The 18,564-nt window shown below is 46.3% G+C and overlaps 1 protein-coding gene, 1 long non-coding RNA gene and 1 pseudogene across 2 annotated transcripts; all 3 read left to right on the plus strand.

The window, feature by feature from the left end:
• Positions 1–6,692: 6,692 nt before the first annotated feature.
• LOC120655861 lies at positions 6,693–7,196 on the plus strand. The gene is made up of 2 exons (XM_039933837.1): positions 6,693–6,898; positions 6,973–7,196. Exons 1-2 carry the CDS (start codon positions 6,754–6,756, stop codon positions 7,194–7,196), a joined length of 369 nt encoding a protein of 122 aa, XP_039789771.1. The 5' UTR covers positions 6,693–6,753.
• A 2,157-nt stretch (positions 7,197–9,353) lies between these two features.
• Positions 9,354–11,642, plus strand: LOC120712300. The gene is made up of 2 exons (XR_005690842.1): positions 9,354–10,002; positions 11,197–11,642. It is a non-coding gene; the product is annotated as an uncharacterized LOC120712300 (long non-coding RNA).
• Positions 11,643–15,685: 4,043 nt separating this feature from the next.
• LOC120657458 lies at positions 15,686–18,551 on the plus strand (annotated as a pseudogene).
• Positions 18,552–18,564: the final 13 nt, after the last annotated feature.

Genomic DNA, 18,564 nt, shown 5'->3' on the forward strand with positions numbered 1-18,564 from the left:
TGCCTGCCCGCCTGGCTGGCCGGATGTGCGCGCGCGCGCACGTGCCGCTACCTGCAACTGCAGGAAGCAGCTCTCGCTGGACCATGGTTTACTAAACCGTCGGTAACCGGACCGGCTTGACCGGTAACCGGTCAAACCGGACCGGACCAGTACCGGTTTGGTCCGGTATGAAACCGGCCAAATTTTAAAATTTGAATTTAAATTCATAAAAATGAAAAATTCTCAAAAAATTTCTAGAAATATTTCAAGGTACGACGAATCTAATGGTGTCAAATTTTTCCAAATATTTGATCATTTAGTATGGTTTGCGGAATTTAGAAGTTAAATCAAAAAAAGAAAAAGAAAAAAACGACGGCCCATTAAGGCCCATCGCGCGGCACAGCGTATTTAACCTATCTCCAAGTGTCCCGCAGCCTCAACCGCCCCCCGTCCGCTCCTCTCGCCCCCTAGGCACCCCTGTCCGCCGCCAGCACCCGCCGTCCGCCGCCCTGACCCGGCCATCCGGCCCCTGAGAGCGGCTAACCGGCCCCCCACACCGGTAAGCCGAGCCGGTACCAGATCTACCGGTACCGACCGGTTAGCCGCCCTTGGACGCCGGTTTACCGGCCCGGTTAGGCGGTAAACCGCCACGAGCGGCGGTAAGCCGCCGGCAGGTGAGGTTTTTCCCCCCTAGGATTTAGGTGTATTTAGATGATTTTTTTTAGGATTTAGGTGTATGACTTAGGTATATTTAGAATGTAGGTAAGATTTAGGATTTAGAATGTTTTAGGATTTAGGATGTTTTAGGATTTAGAATGTTTTAGGATTTAGGTGTATTTAGATGATTTTTGACACTATGACTTAGGAGTTAGAATATTAGATGATATATTTTTGTTGTCCATGTATGCAGATAGACAATGGCAAGCAGAGATGTTGTATGGGAACACGGGGAAAATCTTTATCCCGGATGGCGATGCAACTATTGTCGTACACAGAAAGGAGGAGGTGGTGCGACTAGATTGAAACAACATTTGGCTGGGCGCGGGGTGGAGGTGGTCCATTGCAGGAATGTGCCACCTGATGTGCGGGACTTCTTTCAGCGTGAGTTGGATAGGGCAAAGAAGGCAACTGCTGACCGGGCTCGAGAGAGGTGGAGACGGGAGAAGGCTGCAGCGGAGGGAAACTATCCCGGTGATGAAGAAGATGAGGAAGCTCAGGTGCAGCGTGCCATGGATCTATCAAGAGCGGAAGCAGAGTTCCGACGCGGAGTGGAACAGAGAGGAGGTGCATATGAGCGTGGAGGGGGTAGTGGTTCGACGAGGGGGAATGTTATGCAGATGATGTTTCGAAGGTCCACTTCGCAGAGGGAAAGTCCTGTGGTGGAGGACTATAACTTGGCAGCTGGTGGGAGAAGAGGAATGATGCAACCAAGGATTGATACAGGCTCCTGGACGCAGAAGGATAAGAACGCAAAGGAAGCTATTGGTAAAGCTTGGTCAAAGTTTTTCCATATTGCAGGAGTTCCTGGAAGACAGGCTGACGGTCCATACTTTATCAGTGCGGTCAGGGAGACACAAAAGTGGGGTAAGTTTTCTTTCATTGCAATGATACCTATGAGCGTACATCCTTGTATCTCATGATTTTCATATGGTTTGCAGGTGAAGGTATCGCATCACCCACTGGACGGGATATTGATGGCAAGTACCTTGATCAGAGCGAGCAAGACTTGAAGACGAGGTACGTAAAGTTTCAGAAAGACTGGCCCTTATTTGGCGTCACGTTGATGTGTGATTCATGGACTGGTCCGACGAGGATGAGTGTCATCAACTTTTTGATATATTGCAATGGGGTCATGTGGTTCCATAAGTCTATTGATGCGACCGGAAGAACTCAAGATGCTGCATATTTGTTCAAGGGAGTCCCTAAACATGTTCCATTCGCATGGTGTATATTTTGACATGTTACTAAACAATCTTAAAGCGGCACAATCTAGGCAAAAGAGCTATTTCGACAAAAGAAGAGATCCCTTGCAATTCGAAGTTGGAAATCATGTATACCTTCGGGTTTCTCCAACCAGGGGTGTACAAAGATTTGGATTGAAAGGAAAACTAGCTCCCCGGTATGTAGGTCCCTATGAAATCATCGAAACTTGTGGACCCGTGGCCTATAGAGTGAGACTTCCTCCACAACTATCCGCCATACACGACATCTTTCATGTTTCTCAGCTTAAGAAATGTGTCCGAGTTCCCACGGAGATTGTTGAGCAAGCGGATATACATGTAGAACCGGACCTATCCTATGTGGAATATCCTATCAAAGTTCTGGATCGGAAAGAAAGGGTAACAAGAATAAAAGTAGTTAAAATGTACAAAATCCAGTGGAGTCATCACACGGAAGAAGAAGCCACCTGGGAGACTGAAACTTATCTAAATGAACATTACCGTGGTTTTCTAGCTTCCCTCCAAGGTACACACACCTTCCACACTTAGCCTAATTACTCGAATGTCGGGTCGAGATTCTTTTTAAGGGGGGTAGGCTGTAACACCCCAGGTGTTTCATTAGCTAAACCAGGGTCGTTAGTACCAAATCTTGTACCTTAACCAAGAAACATCGAAACAAATGCATGTGTATATGTGTATGTGTGCCTAGGTCAGGAACCTCAAATAACTTTCAAACTAATGCAAATAGGCTTATGAAAATGAATAGACATGTTCACCATGAAAAGATGAATCAATGTCTAGTTGAATCTTAGGGGTAAGAGTGACAAAAATTACATGAAATGATAAGTGTTTTGTTATGTAGTTTTCGAAAATTTAAAATAACTTTTAAACCATTGTTCGGTTGAACTTTTTCCTGAAATAAAAGTTGTAGGTTTTTAATTTCTCTACAACTTTCATATTCAGAGTTTTTCATGTTTCAAACGGAATCCTTGAGAAAAATTCAAATTTTGAATCAACTTAATTTCTCTCTCTTTCTCTCTACCCTCTCTGCTCTCTCTCTCCCCTCCCCTGTCTCGCGCCCGGCCGAGCAGAGCCGCCGGCCGCGCGCCGCCCGCCCGGCCAGGTCGCCTCCCCGCCACCTGGTTCGCCCAAATCGGCCACCCCAACCCGCTCAGCCTCGCCACGCGGCGCCATCCCGTGCGCGCACGCCGAGGACCGCCGACGAAGCGCCACGGCGACGCCGTGCGGTGCCGTCCGACCGCGCTCTCTCCCTCTCTCGCCCAGGATCGCCTAGAACCATCCCGCGAGCTCCACAACACCCTCACCCCTCTCTCCTTCCTCCCTGAGCACGAGCGCTGAGTCCCGTTTGCCCCTCTGCCCGAAAACGGCCGCCGCCGCCGCCCTCAGTGCCGCCGCCCCATAGCTCGCCGTGGAGCTCACCCCTCCACCCTTTCCCGCGCCAAACGGACCCAGTAGCAAGCTCCCTTGACCTCTGCTGGTGCTCCCCGACCTGCTCGCCGCCGCCCCGGGCCACCGGACCGCCGCCGCCGCCGCCAACCGCCACCGCCGCCGCTCCTGCTCCGCGGAGCCGCCGCCTCCGGCCGTCCCGCGCCCAACCGAGCCCACCCCTGGGTTCCTCGCGACGCCGTGAAGCTTTTCCCCCGCTTCTCCCCCGCCCCCGATGAGCCCCCACGCCGGAATCCCACCGCCCGCCGCCTCCTCTGTTTTCCCAAACCGGCCAAGGGCCTCTACGCGAGAAGAAAAAGTCTTCCAGGGGCCTTTGTGCAAAAAGACATCCTTTTTCCTTTTTGTTTTCCAAACCAGCAAACTTTGAAAATTCCTAGAAATTTATGGAAAAATCATAAAAATGCAAATCCAAATGTTCTGGAATCCTTGCAACAATATCTACACCTTTATTTACATACACATGTTTATTTTCTGTCTGTATTTTAATCTAGGAAAAAGATTAGATTTCATAGACTATAATTGTTCTAGGAGTTCTACTTAGAATCTATCAGTGATTTTTGGCTGGTAGGTAATACATGGTATGCTTAGTGTTGTGTAAAAATTTGAGTACCAGTTGACCTTTGTAACTAGATGAAACCCTAGTCTTGGCTAGATCTAGTAAAATACTTTTCTTTTTATTTATGGATGTTCTGTTATAGATAGGTGTATGAAAATTTTTCTGTGTACTTACAATACTAAACCAACACCTCTTTACAAGTTTCAATATTTTTAGCTTTGTGTAGATATTTCTTTGATTTAATGCTTGTTTAGTAGATATTAATTATGATAAATAGTTTATGTTGATAATAAATCATAAAAATATTTCTGAGTGTTCATTTTGAATAGTTTAGCTTGTCCATGGAGTTTGAGACCCAGTTCATGAATAGAACAGGATCTAAAAATTAATCTTCTTAAACTAATGTATGTTTTGTTTATTTTCTCCTATTTATTTGTGTGCATAAGAAATCCTAAAAAATTCACAGTAGCTAATTCATCCGTTTTTAGATCTACTGTTATAGTTTGAGATTGTTTTATACTCTAGTATAACCTGTATAATTCAATCTTGTTCTAGGAATTGTCTGATTACATGAATTGTTCTGGATAATTGGCTACAACATTTAAGATGAGTTTTGTAGGATAGCTAGTCCTGTTTACCTTCTGTTTGAAGTAATTTTTGTTGAGTTTACTACTGTATGTGTGCTGAGTTACTGATTTATTAACTAACTGTGACTTAATTGCTATATGAAACTACTCCCACTTGTTTAAGAGATTAGTATAGCTTTCTTGTGCTGTTGATCATGATGTCTTGTGTAGTTCGATATGTTGAGTTACTACTCTATAAACGATTGCCCAGTAAAATATGAATGAAGGTGTTTCACTCTTTAACTTCGGGTTTTGTTTGCATTACACCGTTATTGTGAAATAGTTCATAAATTCTTACCATCACAACGACTTACCCATGTGCATTGCATCTCATATAGATACTACCACTCTCACTGACGGAACATACGAGCTGGTGCCCGAGTCCGAGAGTGAGCAGCGCGAAGCTCAAGTTAATCTAACTGAAGCTACGCAAGACCCGAACCAGAGTTCGGAAGAGCCCAGATCCAGCTACGCCCAGGAAGGCAAGCCCCGGATCATGTCCTACTATTTTAAATTTATGCAACTTATTATTGTTCCTATCTATTTGTGCATTTAAGTTTACCGGAATTGACTGGAACCTTAGTTGCATAATCCTAGGTACCGATGTTTGAACACTAGTATGTGTAGGTCGCTAGTTGGCTATGCTAATGGTTCGGTAGAAGTCGAGTGATTTCCTGTCACTCGCGAGAATTATAGGAGTTGGATGTTTACTACCTGCTGCAACTATAAGGCCTACGGGCGGGACTGTGGTACTTGGGATGTCCCGTCTGTTTAGTGAAATGTGATAAGGCCGCAATGTGTGGTAGTGGTAGTTAAGCGTTTGAACGTACTGAACACATGCCGAGAATATGGTAATCGGTAAGCTTAAGTACCTGATTGGCCCGGCGAGTGGACTTTTCCCTCACCTTCTTTGAACGTCGTTTCTCATGCGCGCACATGCGGGTGCAGAGTCGTCGTACTCTGTAGTCGAGGACGGTGACCCTGATCCACAATCCAGAAAGAAAGGGGAAATGTTGCACGTGTGACTCTGGGAGTAACCACGTGACGTGTGTTTAGGTCCGCCTTGCAAGGTTAACAAATTCGATTCGAATCGTCCGCCTCTCACGGATAATGGGACTGCTTAACTCTTTTGCCACATAGAGTAAGAAGTGAAAGATGAGGATGATGAATATGGTTGATTGGATAATAAAAGATAAATGTTTTCACCATGCATGCTTTTGGATAGATGCTCACCTAGAATGGGTAATTGAACTAGAACCTGAAATCTATAACCTGCACTTAAGGATCTACTCTCTACAACTTTTCGGACCCCTCAAGCCAAAAGCCTTGCATGTCTAGGTAAAGGGCTAAGTATACCCTCAGTCGGGTAAGCCTTGCTGAGTATTAGAATACTCAGCCTTGCTTGTGGCTTATTTTGTTTCAGGTGAAACCTTTGAGGATATGATTGCCAGTTTGACCTGGCCTTGCACTCTTCCGCCTGATTGGTCCGTGGAGTGGGATGCGTCCCCGGCCAGTGATGACAAGAACGAGTGATGTCTTGTATCGGGCTTTCTCAAGACATCCATATCGTCGTTAGTTCTCGTGTTTACTTTCCACTAAAATAAAGGACTAGTGAACTTCTTTTTTTTGTTGGCTTTGAAAAGTACTTTGTTAAATTTGGAACCTGGTTTGTAATCCTAAAGTTATGTTGAGTCCTCTGAGTTGTAATATTTGGTGTAGTGTTGTAATCTCTGGACTCGCCTTCGCGTGAGTTATGCTGCTTTGTTCGATCCAGGTTTAAGTGGTTTTATCGGGATTTTACCCGACAGCACTGCCGGATTGCTCCGTTTTAAGTGCGTGTTAACCCTGATTGTCGTTTTGATGATGGTTAGCGCACTTAAGCCGGTTTATGTCGGGTGGGGCTGCCACAAACGCAATCGGTGGTGAGTTGGTCAAGTGGAATGCCACTCGATTTGGAACCAACTACATGTTCTTAGAGAGCATCTATCGGAAACGTGATCGTTTCATGCTGTGGATGGCATCTACTGAGTTCCAACACAGCAAATGGGCGAATACCGAAGATGGTAGATTTACTCATGCAAGTTTTTCAAGTATGGAGTGGTGGGATGCATTGAAATATATCATCGACACGGTTCAACCAATATACAAGTTCCTTCGCTTCGCTGATCAGGACAAGAAGCCGAACATGTGCGAAGTCGTGATGGCCTACCAGACTATGAAACAGGAGCTGAAGTCTTTCTTTGGAACAAATGTTTCCACACTGAAAGAGTATGTTGAGGTGGTGGACGAGAGGTTGGGTGACGTGTTCATAGGCACGTATGTGGGTCCAGGTAAGCACACATCAGTCGTCTATTTTTAAACTCTATTGAAATAATGCTTATTTGAAGTGATTTATATTTTGCAGCTGCTGTCCTAAATCCGAGGTATGCATTTACGATGGATCCAACTCAACAAATGTTTCGTGGACTTAAGGATACATTTCAGCGCATGACGGATCTCCAGAGCGCCGTCCAGGCATTGCAGGAGTTTGACGTGTTTCGGCAGAAAATTGGCAAGTATAGCAGTAATATGGCAATGCGGATGGCGATGGACCCAAAGACATCCCCATGTAAGAGTTATTCCGTATGAAATTGTTATTTTCTCTATTCGAAAATATTGCTTACATACTCGGTTGCACATGCAGCGTTCTGGTGGATGATGTTCGGATCAAGTACTCCAAAACTGCAGTACCTTGCCATGAGGCTTGTTTCACAATGTTGTTCGTCCAGTGGATGCGAGCGGAACTGGAGTACTTTTGCCTTGCTGCATACAAATGTTCGCAATCGGTTGTCGCACAAGAAAATTAATAAGCTTGTCTATGTCAACTACAATCTTCGTCTCCGACTTGAGGAGGTCTCCGGCCCACTGATGCATGAAGAAGGTGATTTCATTGACCAGCTAGCCCATCTTTCTTTCTATGATGAGAAAAATCCGGTGCGGGAATGGATGGAATATGGTAGATCTAACCGGGCTCCAGTTCTGGACGAGGATGATGATGACGGCGACATCCCTCTCCCGTCCCATATTGTCAGAGATCAAATAAACGAGTCAGATCTACATGAGGCTACGCGGAATGATTCCATCAGCGATTGGGCACGTACAAATATAGGTGACACTCACCTAGGGAAGAGAAAGTTGCAGAAGGGACCTAAGAAGGGTGACCCGAAGCGTCGAAAAGGCAAAGGAACAGTAAAACCAGTGAGCAGCGACACCGAGACTGATGATGGCAAAGGTGAGCGTAGTCCTCCATATCAGGAGTCCGAGGATAGCAGCTCGGCCGATGATGGTGATGATGGTGACGGTGCTGAGCCTGATGCTGCTGGTGGTGGTAGTGGTGCTAATGCTGCTGCTGGTGGTGGTAGTGGTGCTGATGTTGCTGCTGGTGGTAGTGGTCGTGCTCGTGGTGTTCGTTTCACAGGTATACATTGCACATACAAATAGACACATATTTTTGACTATTGACTACTAATTATGAAATATGGTTGATTGTAGGGGAGACTCAGTTCACACATGCTACTCAGGACACCGACCATGGAGCACCGCAATCGCAGAGGAGAACAGGTGGACCAACGGACTATGATAGTCCACAGCACTCTTCTTCCTCCTACAGCGATTCGAGGCACTCTTTTCACTATCCCATTCCTGACATCAGCATGCAGCCACCGACGAGATGGGTGTACGAATGGGAAGACCCCCATTTTTACACTATGTTAGTTCAGGAATGGCAGACAACATCGGCGTGGACGGGCCAAACTTGGCAACACTACAAGGCTGAGCTGCTTAGAGTGCGAGGTATCGCTTTGATGTCCAACGCCGAATACCAAACCGCGTCCCAAATGGCGGTCTTCCCATTTCTACGTTGAAATTTCGTTTCATGTGTCTAGGTGTATGACTCTGTATTTGTATGCACGCTTATTACTATTGTATTTGTATGTATGATTATAATTTGTTGCTTTGGTATGGTCATTTACATTAAAATGTGCATAGCTCATGCCGAAATTTTCTTTTATTTTACACCGGGATCTATTTTTGAAGCGGCGGAAAACTAACCGGTATACCGGTCCAACCGGCCGGTTTACCGGTTCGAGCTGCCCCTCCCACATCACCGGTATACCGGCCAAACCGGCCGGTAAACCGGCCCGGCCGGCCGGTATACCGGTCCGTACTGTTTGAACGCCGAGATTTGAATTCAAACAAATTCAAACGGGGTTTTGTCCGGTTCCGACTGGTAACCGGCCTAACCGGACCGGTAAACCGGTACCGGAGCCCGGCGGTTAGGCCCGTCCGGTCGGAAATTAAAACCCTGCGCTGGACACGGGATCTTCTCGCCACCCGCCCGGGCGCCGGTAGGACATGCGTTCTCCGCCGTGCAATTTTGGCTCGGCCGCAGCACGCAGCCATGTAGAACTGGATCTCGCATCTGCTGATCGAATCTGTTCGTGCAGGAGCAGCGCGGCGCGGGCGGGGGCATTAACCCGCCAGGCATCAGCCCTAATGACCGTTGACATGAGCATCAGAGCGACAGAGCATGAGACCACATGACAATCAGCTGCCGGCGACGCGCGATTAATTCCCGCCCTGCACTGGCGCACGCACGCCTGCGAGCCGTCGACCGTGCCGCGCCCCGCCGCCGGTCGCGCGCGGCGCCGAGTGGAAACATGGTCACATGGACCGAGTGGTCAAGGCAGAGACGGGGCATCCGTATGACCGTAGCGCAGCACCGATGTAACACCCCTCAATTAGGAGTGCTAAACACGATTTGAAGATTCAAATTTGGTCAAAATTATCAAGCCACACGTGTAGCTCTCTGCTCTTTCTCCCGTGCGTCGTCGCCGTGGTCAAGTTGGCCACGAACACCGCTCGCGCGCGCTCACGACACGCGTCCCCGCCCATGCCGTCCTTGTCTCGCTCGTAGGCCAGCACGCTCCTCTCCCGAACCCTCTCCATGCTGCCTGAGCCGCCCACGCCTCTCCCTCTCCCTCTCACGCGAGCGCCGCTTGCCATGGCCGCCATTAGCGTCGCCGCTCGTCGGTCTCCCACGGAGCTCCCTTCTCCACCCTTCCTCGCGCCCAAATGACCCCGTAGCTAGCTTCCTTGGCCTCCACCGGTGCTCCCCGACCCGCTTGCCGCCATCCAGAGCTGCCGGACCGCCGCCGCCGCGGTCCAGACCACCGCTATCCGCCCCCTCTCCGTGGAGCCACCACTGCAGGCCACCATCTCGAGCTCCAAGACCTTCTAGAGGTAGTCCTCGGTCCCCTCTCGCTTTTCCCCAGTGGGGCCCCCACCGCCGGAGCCTCTCCTCGCCGGGAAAAGCCACGCCCTTCCTCCTCTGTTCCTCACCCGACCAAGGACCCGCGCTGAGAAGAAACAGAAATCCAGGGGCCTAGATGCAAAAGTTCGTTTCTTTTTTCTTTTGTTTTCAAAAACAGCAAACTTGTAAATTCCATATAAAATCGTAGAAAAATCAGAAAGATTCAAATCCAAATGTTTTGGAATCCTTGAAACAAGACCTACAACTTTCATTACATGAACATATTTATTTTCTGTCTGTATTTTAATCTAGGAAAAAGATTAGATTACATAGGTTATAATTATTCTAGGAGTTCTACTCACTATCTATGGGTTATTTTTGGTGGGTAGCTACTTCATGCCATGCTTAGCTTTGGGTAAAAATTTGAGCACCAGTTAATACTTTTAACTAGATGAAACCTTAGTCTTGGCTAGATCTAGTAGAATAATATATTTTTTTATTTCTGGATGTTCTAATTTAGATATATTTATGAAACTTTTTCTGTTTATTTCCAATACTAAATGAAAACCACTGTCCAAATTTCGTTAATTATATATTTGTGTAGATATTTCTTTTATTTAATCCTTATTTAGTAGACTTTAAATATGAGAAATAGTTTATATTGCTTTTAAATCATGAAAATATTTCTAAGTGTTCTCTTTGAATAGCTTAGCTTGTCCATCAAGTTTGAGCACCAGTTCATGAATAGAACAGAAGTTAAAAATGAATCTTTTCAGATTGATGTCTGTTTTGTTTATTTTCTCAGAATTAATTCTTTGTAGATAAAATCATGAAAAATTCACAGTAGCTAAATCATCTCTGTGTCGACCTCCTGTTAAATTTTCAGTTTCTGTTTTGCTCTGGTCTGACCTGTATAATTCAATCTTGTTCTAGGAGTTGTCTGAATGAATGAATTGTTCAGATTAAATGGATGCACGAAATGACATGATTTTTACGGAGTAGATTGCTCTTTGTACCTTCTGTTTAGAATAGTTTTTGCTGACATTGTTGTTGTTTATGTACTGAGTTATTTAATTATTAGCAAGCCATGATCTGCATGTTATAGTAATCAACTACTGTTTGTTTGTGCAGTTAGTGAACTTCTTTTGTGCTGTTGATCATGATGCCATGGGTAGTTAGAAATGTAGTTAACTACTCTATAAATGATTGCCCATGTGATATGATTGTTTGTTACTTGTTAGACTACAACTTTATCGTGAAGGAAAAATAATAACATCTATATTGTTGAGCAACTCGGAACTTTGCATTTATACATATGCATTGCTGCATTTCATTTAGGTACGATAAATGAACCACGTGAGGGATGTGACGTTGAAGCCGAGCCAGAAGACGGTGAATTGTGGACACATCTAGAAGATGGATGGATCCCGATGTGCATGACCGAAGGCAGATGCTCGCCAAGCGAGTATCATCTAACTAACACTGACTCAGTGTTAATCCCAGGCAAGCCCCGGTGCATGTCCTAGTATTTTAAAATTATGACATCCATATATGTTGCTAGTACTTATGCATTACGTTTTAGGAGTTGATTTGAAACCTAGTTGCATGATCCGTAGTTCCTTGAGTTGTACTAGTATGTATAGGGCGATAGAAACGCTATGCTTAATAAGTATCGATAGATGTCGAGTGACTGCTTGTCACTCGCGAGATATAGGATGTTTAGAAGACGAGTAATTTCCAGTTACTCGCGAGATATAAGTTATATGTATAGTTATGTTACAGTATCTGAGTTATTGAAAGTGATACGGAATTGTGAGACCGGGCGGGGAGTGATGATGTTTAGGTATGGCAGCAGGACAGGGTTCCTGGTTGTCTTAGCCCCGCCTGTGTCGATTAAGGACCGGTCGTTGTGGCAGTGCTCATCGGGGATTGAACTGTACTAACCTCATGCCGGGAGTAGAAGGTAGTCGAAACCGGTAAGCCGAGTACTGCCTTGCTTCGAAAGTACAGGAACCCGCACCCAACTCCTGGGGCGAGTTGAGTAGTCGCGGAGAATTGGGTTGCACATGTTTACTTTTGGTGGTCTCACGTTGAGCTCGGCTGACCATATGTCGTTGGGCTGGTTCCTGTAGTTCGAGGCGGGGAGGGGAATGGTTGGTTTGTATTGTCCGACGGGGCAAATACATGCCGTGTTGGTTAGGTCCACCTTGCAAGGTTAAATCAGATCGATTCGCCGTGTCTCGCTGTTATGAGGGCCTTGATCTCTTTGTCGCCACGTAGAAACGTATTAGAAATATTAGGGATACATGATGGAACTATTTCGAATCATTATTGTAATGCTCCAACATGATTGTTTTAGTTAGGCCAACATTAGATGAGAGTCTTTCTATATAGAATATGTGAGCTAAAATATTGAAAGTAAGGATCCATCTTTAGACGCTTTTCTGCAAATAATCCACAGACAGAAAGCCGTGCATGTCTAGATAGTGGGCTATGTATAACCATAGTCGGGTAAGTCTTGCGGAGTATTAGTATACTCAGGGTTTATTGTTTACCCTGTTTCAGATATAGAAGCTAACCAGGATTCGCATCAGTGGGCTCGATGTGACGTCCTCTCGTGTTCATAGTTATCGTTTTGTTTTATTGGTTCTCAATAAAATTCCTTTCTCTCAGGTCATATTCTCTTCCGCTGCTGTCATTTATTTTATGTAAATTCTAAATTTAAAGCTGTTTTATAAATATTTATGTTATTATCTATTTTTGTGAAACTATATTATGCTGGTACCGTCTGTGCTCGCCGTCGCGCGAGACTTCTGGTGTGTTTCGATCGGTCTGTGGGTTGAAAACAGGCTGTCAGGTTACACTTAATTAAGCTAATGCGCCTGATGGGTTCAAATGATGGCCATTACGCTTAATTAAGTCGTTTAATTTGGCGGTTCTGTCACAACCGAGGGCGGCGGCGACGCGCGTGCGCACAGCGTACCTACGTACTGCGATTTTCTTGTATGGCCAAAGAGGAGAGGAGGCTTGCAAGGCTGCTGGCAATTCGATCCCCTGACCTCAGCGTTCGGTTACTACAGTGATTTTTCCACGCACGTTTTCCGAAAAAAATCTCGTATGTATGGAGTACTAAATGTAGTCTATTTGCAAAAAAATTTCATGGACGGATGTAACTTTTCGAGACGAATCTAATGACGGTAATTAATTGATGATTTGCTACAGTGATGCTACAGTACCATCCTCTAATTACACGGTCAAATGCCTCATTAGATTCATCTCGCGATTTACACGGGGGTTGTGGAGGTGGTTTTATAATTAGATTTTATTTAATACTCTAAATTAGTGGTCAAAGGGCCAAAAAGTTTTCGCGAAATTTTTTTCAGCCTTAACCAAACACGGCCCTGAAAAGCTATGCACTTCTCGCTAGGCTGTGCAGCTATGAGAGCACGTTTAATAGTTGCGACAAACACTTGGCTGCAAGAGCCTCCATGTCAGATTGGAGCCTAACTCATACAATAACTTATCTCTTCACCTGTTTCAATACATATTATTTTATTATGTTGGACCCATTTGTCATTCACCATTTTTCTACTGTCTTCCTTTCTCTCTCATTCGGCTGGTCCAGCAAATAAATTTGAAGTTCTTGGAAACTGTGTTCAGCTAGTCGCCGGATTCAGCGCCAAGCTGAGGATTCTCTCTCATCCAACTCGGAGATAAGACTGACGTGTTGGGCGATTCGACCCTTATTGTACCTGCTCTGAACACGAACACCACCCTGGCACCTAGAACTAGAACAAGGCATCCTAATTTTGCCTGTCCGAGCAACTTTTGCTTCCACCGGCGGTAGGCAAACCATAAGCAGCAGGCCCAGAGGCGATGACGGCCCGGCGAGGCACGCCGATGCAACTGCACGCAGGTAAAAAGAAGTGAGCTAGCACAGGTGCTGATGCGTAGAATACAACTGCACGCTGGATATGCTCGCTACCGGAGTCCGGACTTCCGGTTCCCTCTGTTCTCCTTTGTCTGAAACTGAGGATTCTCCATTATCGCAGTAGCCTGGTTGAAGCTCACCAAAGAATGTGGAGGAGGAAATGGCGCTTGTGAGTTGTGACTTTGGAGATAGCAACAATGCAGCATGTATCACAGTGCAGTGAGAAAAGGCTGCCGCAGAATCGAGTAAAAGACCGACGCTGCAGCGTAGCGTGCCGTTTATTCGCTAACGCGACAGGACAGGAACAGGATCCGAGTTGGTCTCATTCCCCTTGCTTGTACGCAGGTGGCATGCCATTCATGGTCATTGGCCATGTTTGGTTGGAGGGTGGAAAAATTTTGATGAGAGAGAAACGATGCTTTGACTACTAATTACAAAATTACCTCCACAACTGTGGTACTGTAGCAGTTGCTCTAGTTAATGAGGTCTTTGACCGCATGATTAGAGGATGATTGAGCTCGGTTACTGTAGCATCACTGTAGCCAATCATGATGAAACTTGGCTCATTAGATTCGTCTCGAAAAGTTATATCCATTTCTAAAAAGGTTTTGCAAATAAACTTCGTTTAGTACTTCATGCATGGATTCGTCTTTTAGTGCAATAGTTTTTGTGAAATCAACCAAACATGGCCATTGTCTCACTGATCATGTAATCTCTTTCTTTCTTTCTTTCGAAACAGATAATGGCCGTGTCTGGTTAAATGTCTAATTAAGTTTACACAAAAAGACGAACGATCTCTTTCTTTCTTTCAAAACAGATAATGGCCGTGTTTGGTTAAATGTCTAATCAAGTTTATACAAAAAGACGAACGTCCGCATAGAGTACTAAATGAAGTCTATTTGCAAAACTTTTTCAGGGATGTGTGTAACTTTTCGAGACGAATCTAGTGGCGGTAATTAATTGATGATTTGCTACAATAATGCTAAAGTAACCATCCTCTAATCACGCGGTCAAAGGCCTCATTAGATTCGTCTCGCGATTTACACGGGGGGTTGTGGAGGTGATTTTGTAATTAGACTCCATTTGATACTCTAAATTAGCGGTCAAAGCGTGCTACAGTATTTTCAGAAAAAAACCAAACACACTATTTCCTTTTTCTTTAGGTGCATAGTTCGCGTTTCTTGTACTACTACTCCTTAATGAAATGCTTTCCAGGTAAATCTATACCTATACTTATTACTAAAGCGAGTAAGGTTTCCATCCAAATTTTTGATTTGGTATGTTGGTTTGGTCCGCCTGTGTTATTGACAGGTGGGTCTTAGTCTATCCCGTATGCGAGTCGGACCAACTCCCTCCATCCACGACTCGATCACATAAATCTTTACAAATTAGCACACGGACACCAATATGTATCCAATACATATACCAACTTTGCCCGTAGCAGCGCACGGGCATAATTGCCTAGTTATTCTTAAACAAAAAGATTAGGAAGGGAATAAGCATTGAAACACGAAGACCACACGCGGCCACGGGAGATTGACCACGCTTGCACTTGCATACGAGCTCTTCTGCGACACTCTGAACTCACTGAATCCTGCTAATGATGCCATCTCTCGTTGCGCGTGGGATCACTATTCACTAGGCGGTCGATGCGGTCGCCTGCTCCGCTAGGCGCTAGCTCTATTATAGTCTACAGTCTAGAGGGTAGACACAGAGCCCTGACGCCCAACGATGTATAGACAGCCCGGCCGGTGAAGCCATGAAACAGACCACGAGGCCGGGACGCCGCGCCATGGAGGAGTAGCTAGCTAGCGAGGCCAGCGCGCGCGCGACCACACCGCGCGCGGCTCCACGGGCGAGAAGGTGGCCGGCAAGGAAGAAGATCACCGGAGGCTCCCTGCGGGGCCGGCGCACGAGGGCGAGATGGGTAGTGGCGCCGGCGGCGGCGGGAGCAGCGGGACGGCGACGAGGCGGTACAACAGGTCCACGGTGCCGAGGCTGAGGTGGACGAGCGAGCTCCACCGGAGCTTCGTCCGAGCCGTCGACTGCCTCGGCGGGCCGGACAGTACGCTCCCGTTCTCGAGCTCTAGCATAGTACCTGCGTTCTTTCTTGATGCCGTTCTGATACCTCATTCCTCGCCCAAATGGGCAAATGGCCTCGTGCATGATCGGTGCTCTCTGCAGAAGCCACTCCAAAGCTCATTCTCCAGCTCATGGATGTCAGAGGGCTCACCATTGCTCATGTCAAGAGCCACCTTCAGGTCAGCCCGTTTCCTCAAAACTTAGTAACTAGCTCATCGATCAGTATTGTACCGTGCATCGCGGCGGTACTTGAAGCTAAGAATTGATGTGCATTTATGTACGTAATAGTTCCTTTAATTTTGCTCTTGGTAACAGATGTACAGAAGTTCAGGACATGACATGAGAAAGAGAGGTGAGAGAGAGATACTTCCTTTGTCTTTATTTGTTCCTCTTACGGCTCAATTTCTTATTAGGGACAATCTTCTTAGTTTTTCCCGGTGATGTAGCCTCTTTCTCGGGATTTGGGATTAAGATCAAGGCTAGATGATAACTAAACAAAGACTATCCTTAGGACACTAAACAGCAATGATCAGTAGCAAAAATGCTTGGCATGTGTCATGCATGCATGTTTCTGTCTTTGTGGCAGACACTCAGCTTTTAGTACCAGTCTTGCACATGTGCGGTGCTAATTAAAAGCCAAACTACCCTTTTGTGCCCTAATTCTGCAGATGCATGCTGTTAATGGAAAGCCAAACCTCCTTTACATTCTCTTCTCCTTTTCATGTTACCATCAGAGATGCAACCACGGCTAGGACATCTGAAGCACTCATTCACCATTGATGGAGGAGGCCCCAAGGAATTCTTCTGCCTACCCGTGAAAAGGTTATATACTCTGCTGCTTTTTAACCCTACCACTCCAACATTGATCGAATGAAAAGGGGAGGAAAAAAAAAAGAAGATTTCCCAAACCTTTGGCTCACAAACACCTTTGGCACCCTGCTTTTTTTTTGCCTGTTTGGATGAGCAGGGCAAAGGCAGGGGCAGAAGCTGCATCCACGGCCACGTACGAAACCATGCAGGGGAACAGTGACATGGGGGCTGCTGGCACCCGGCGCTGCGGCGATGATCACGCGCAAGCGGTGCCCGTGGGCAGCAGGAGGATAACCGGGTGCCTCGGCTTGCAGTGGCAGAGGGACGCCTCTGCTGCTTCTGCACTGCAAGAGCTGGGATTTTGGGTGCGAGGAACCGAGCCCTTGCCCTTCAAGGTACGGCAGGTAAAAAAGAAAAGAAAACTGAAAAGAAGCATTCGGGAAAAAGAGGGTTATCAAAAGAAGATACCTCTCTCTTGTCTTAACTGCTTTTTCTCGCCCTGATCTTTCTCGTCACACGTCTCGCTAGTCACTCTCATCTGCATGCCTTCCTTTATACTGGATCGAGTACGTGCTGCTGCAGCGTGGACATTGATAAGCCATCGTGTTCATGAGTTCACATTAGCTGAAGTGCATTATGCAGACAGCCCTAGCTAGTTTTCATTAGCCTATAATGTGACTCTTGAGAAGAGTTCTTGGCTTCCAGATGCTAGCCAGAAGCAGAAATGGAGGTAAAAAAGCCGGCGATGTAGTTCAGTAGTTAGCATCAGTGGTATTGTTGCTAGCAGTAGCAGCAGCAGTAGCAGAGGAGTGCCAGAAATGGCTCATGAGAACCTGAGCCCTCAGGCATTTGCTTCAGCTGGTCGACAATGATATGCCAAAAGAAGCGGCTTTTGCAGCACTCGATCGGTTCTACTCCAACCCTTGCTGCTGCCACGCAGCATCCACATGATGACGGGCGATGGTACAGTCCAGATGCAGATGCAGAAACAACAAGCCCATTAAAGTTTCTCTGGCTCTTTGCTCTGGCTGAGGAGAAAAGGGAGACCGTGCCCCGTTTGCTTCTGAATTCTGACGGAGCACATGAATACTGTAGTTTCTTTTCTACCCCACTGTTGATCCATGCAGTTTCACTGCCCAGCAATGATCTCAATTGAGCATGGCCAAATTCATATTCGAACTAGTTTCGTTCTATATATTGCACTAGAAAAAAAGATACCTTTGTTTTCTATTTTCCTAAGAAATTTAACGACTTGGTCCTTCTGACTGCTGCTGTGTTTTATTCTACAGATTGACAGGCCCATAGCAAATCGTCTCAGCCCTGTGGTGAGGCAGCTTTCTTCCAAGGAGATCAAGTGCGCAAACAGATGCTTCTTGTTTGGCGCTGCCACTAGGGATGAACCGGCCAAGAGACGATCACCGTCGCAACTGCCAGCCTCCATTGACCCAAAAGCAGCTGTGGCCGCAGTGTCTTCCTGGCCCAGTGAAGGCAACTGCGTCCTCTCGCCGCCGGCATCGTCGACGACGAGCTTCAGTGGATGCTCAGGACCAGGCAGAGGCAGCTGCTTGTTTGCCGGGCAGGGGATTAACCTGGACCTTGCCCTGTCAATTTGTGGATCATAGCTTAATCACTGTGCTGAATTTTATACATTAAACGTATCCATGTCGATGCCTCCTGTATTTTTTCTTTCTGGTGATGTAGTTGGTTTCCACTGGTGGCTTGGCACAAATTGAGGAGTAACTGGTTGTCGAGAATTTAAGTGCCTTAGCAAAGATCTTATGAATGACAGTTCACAAGTTCCATTGTATTGTTGTGGCAAAGGCAAAACTGTCTGCTGGAAGTGACCGGCAAAACGGAAGCATGAACCAAGGCAGATTTGGCCG

Source organism: Panicum virgatum, chromosome 1K (assembly GCF_016808335.1).
Source record: "Panicum virgatum strain AP13 chromosome 1K, P.virgatum_v5, whole genome shotgun sequence".
Taxonomy (NCBI): Eukaryota; Viridiplantae; Streptophyta; class Magnoliopsida; order Poales; family Poaceae; genus Panicum; species Panicum virgatum.

Excerpts from the sequence above, each read along its gene's own strand:
- LOC120655861 (XM_039933837.1), top strand. The coding sequence starts at position 6,754 with ATGTGCGAAGTCGTGATGGCCTACCAGACTATGAAACAGGAGCTGAAG. Across the intron at positions 6,899-6,972 it reads AGGCACGTATGTGGGTCCAG|CTGCTGTCCTAAATCCGAGG; the intron begins GTAAGCACACAT and ends TATATTTTGCAG.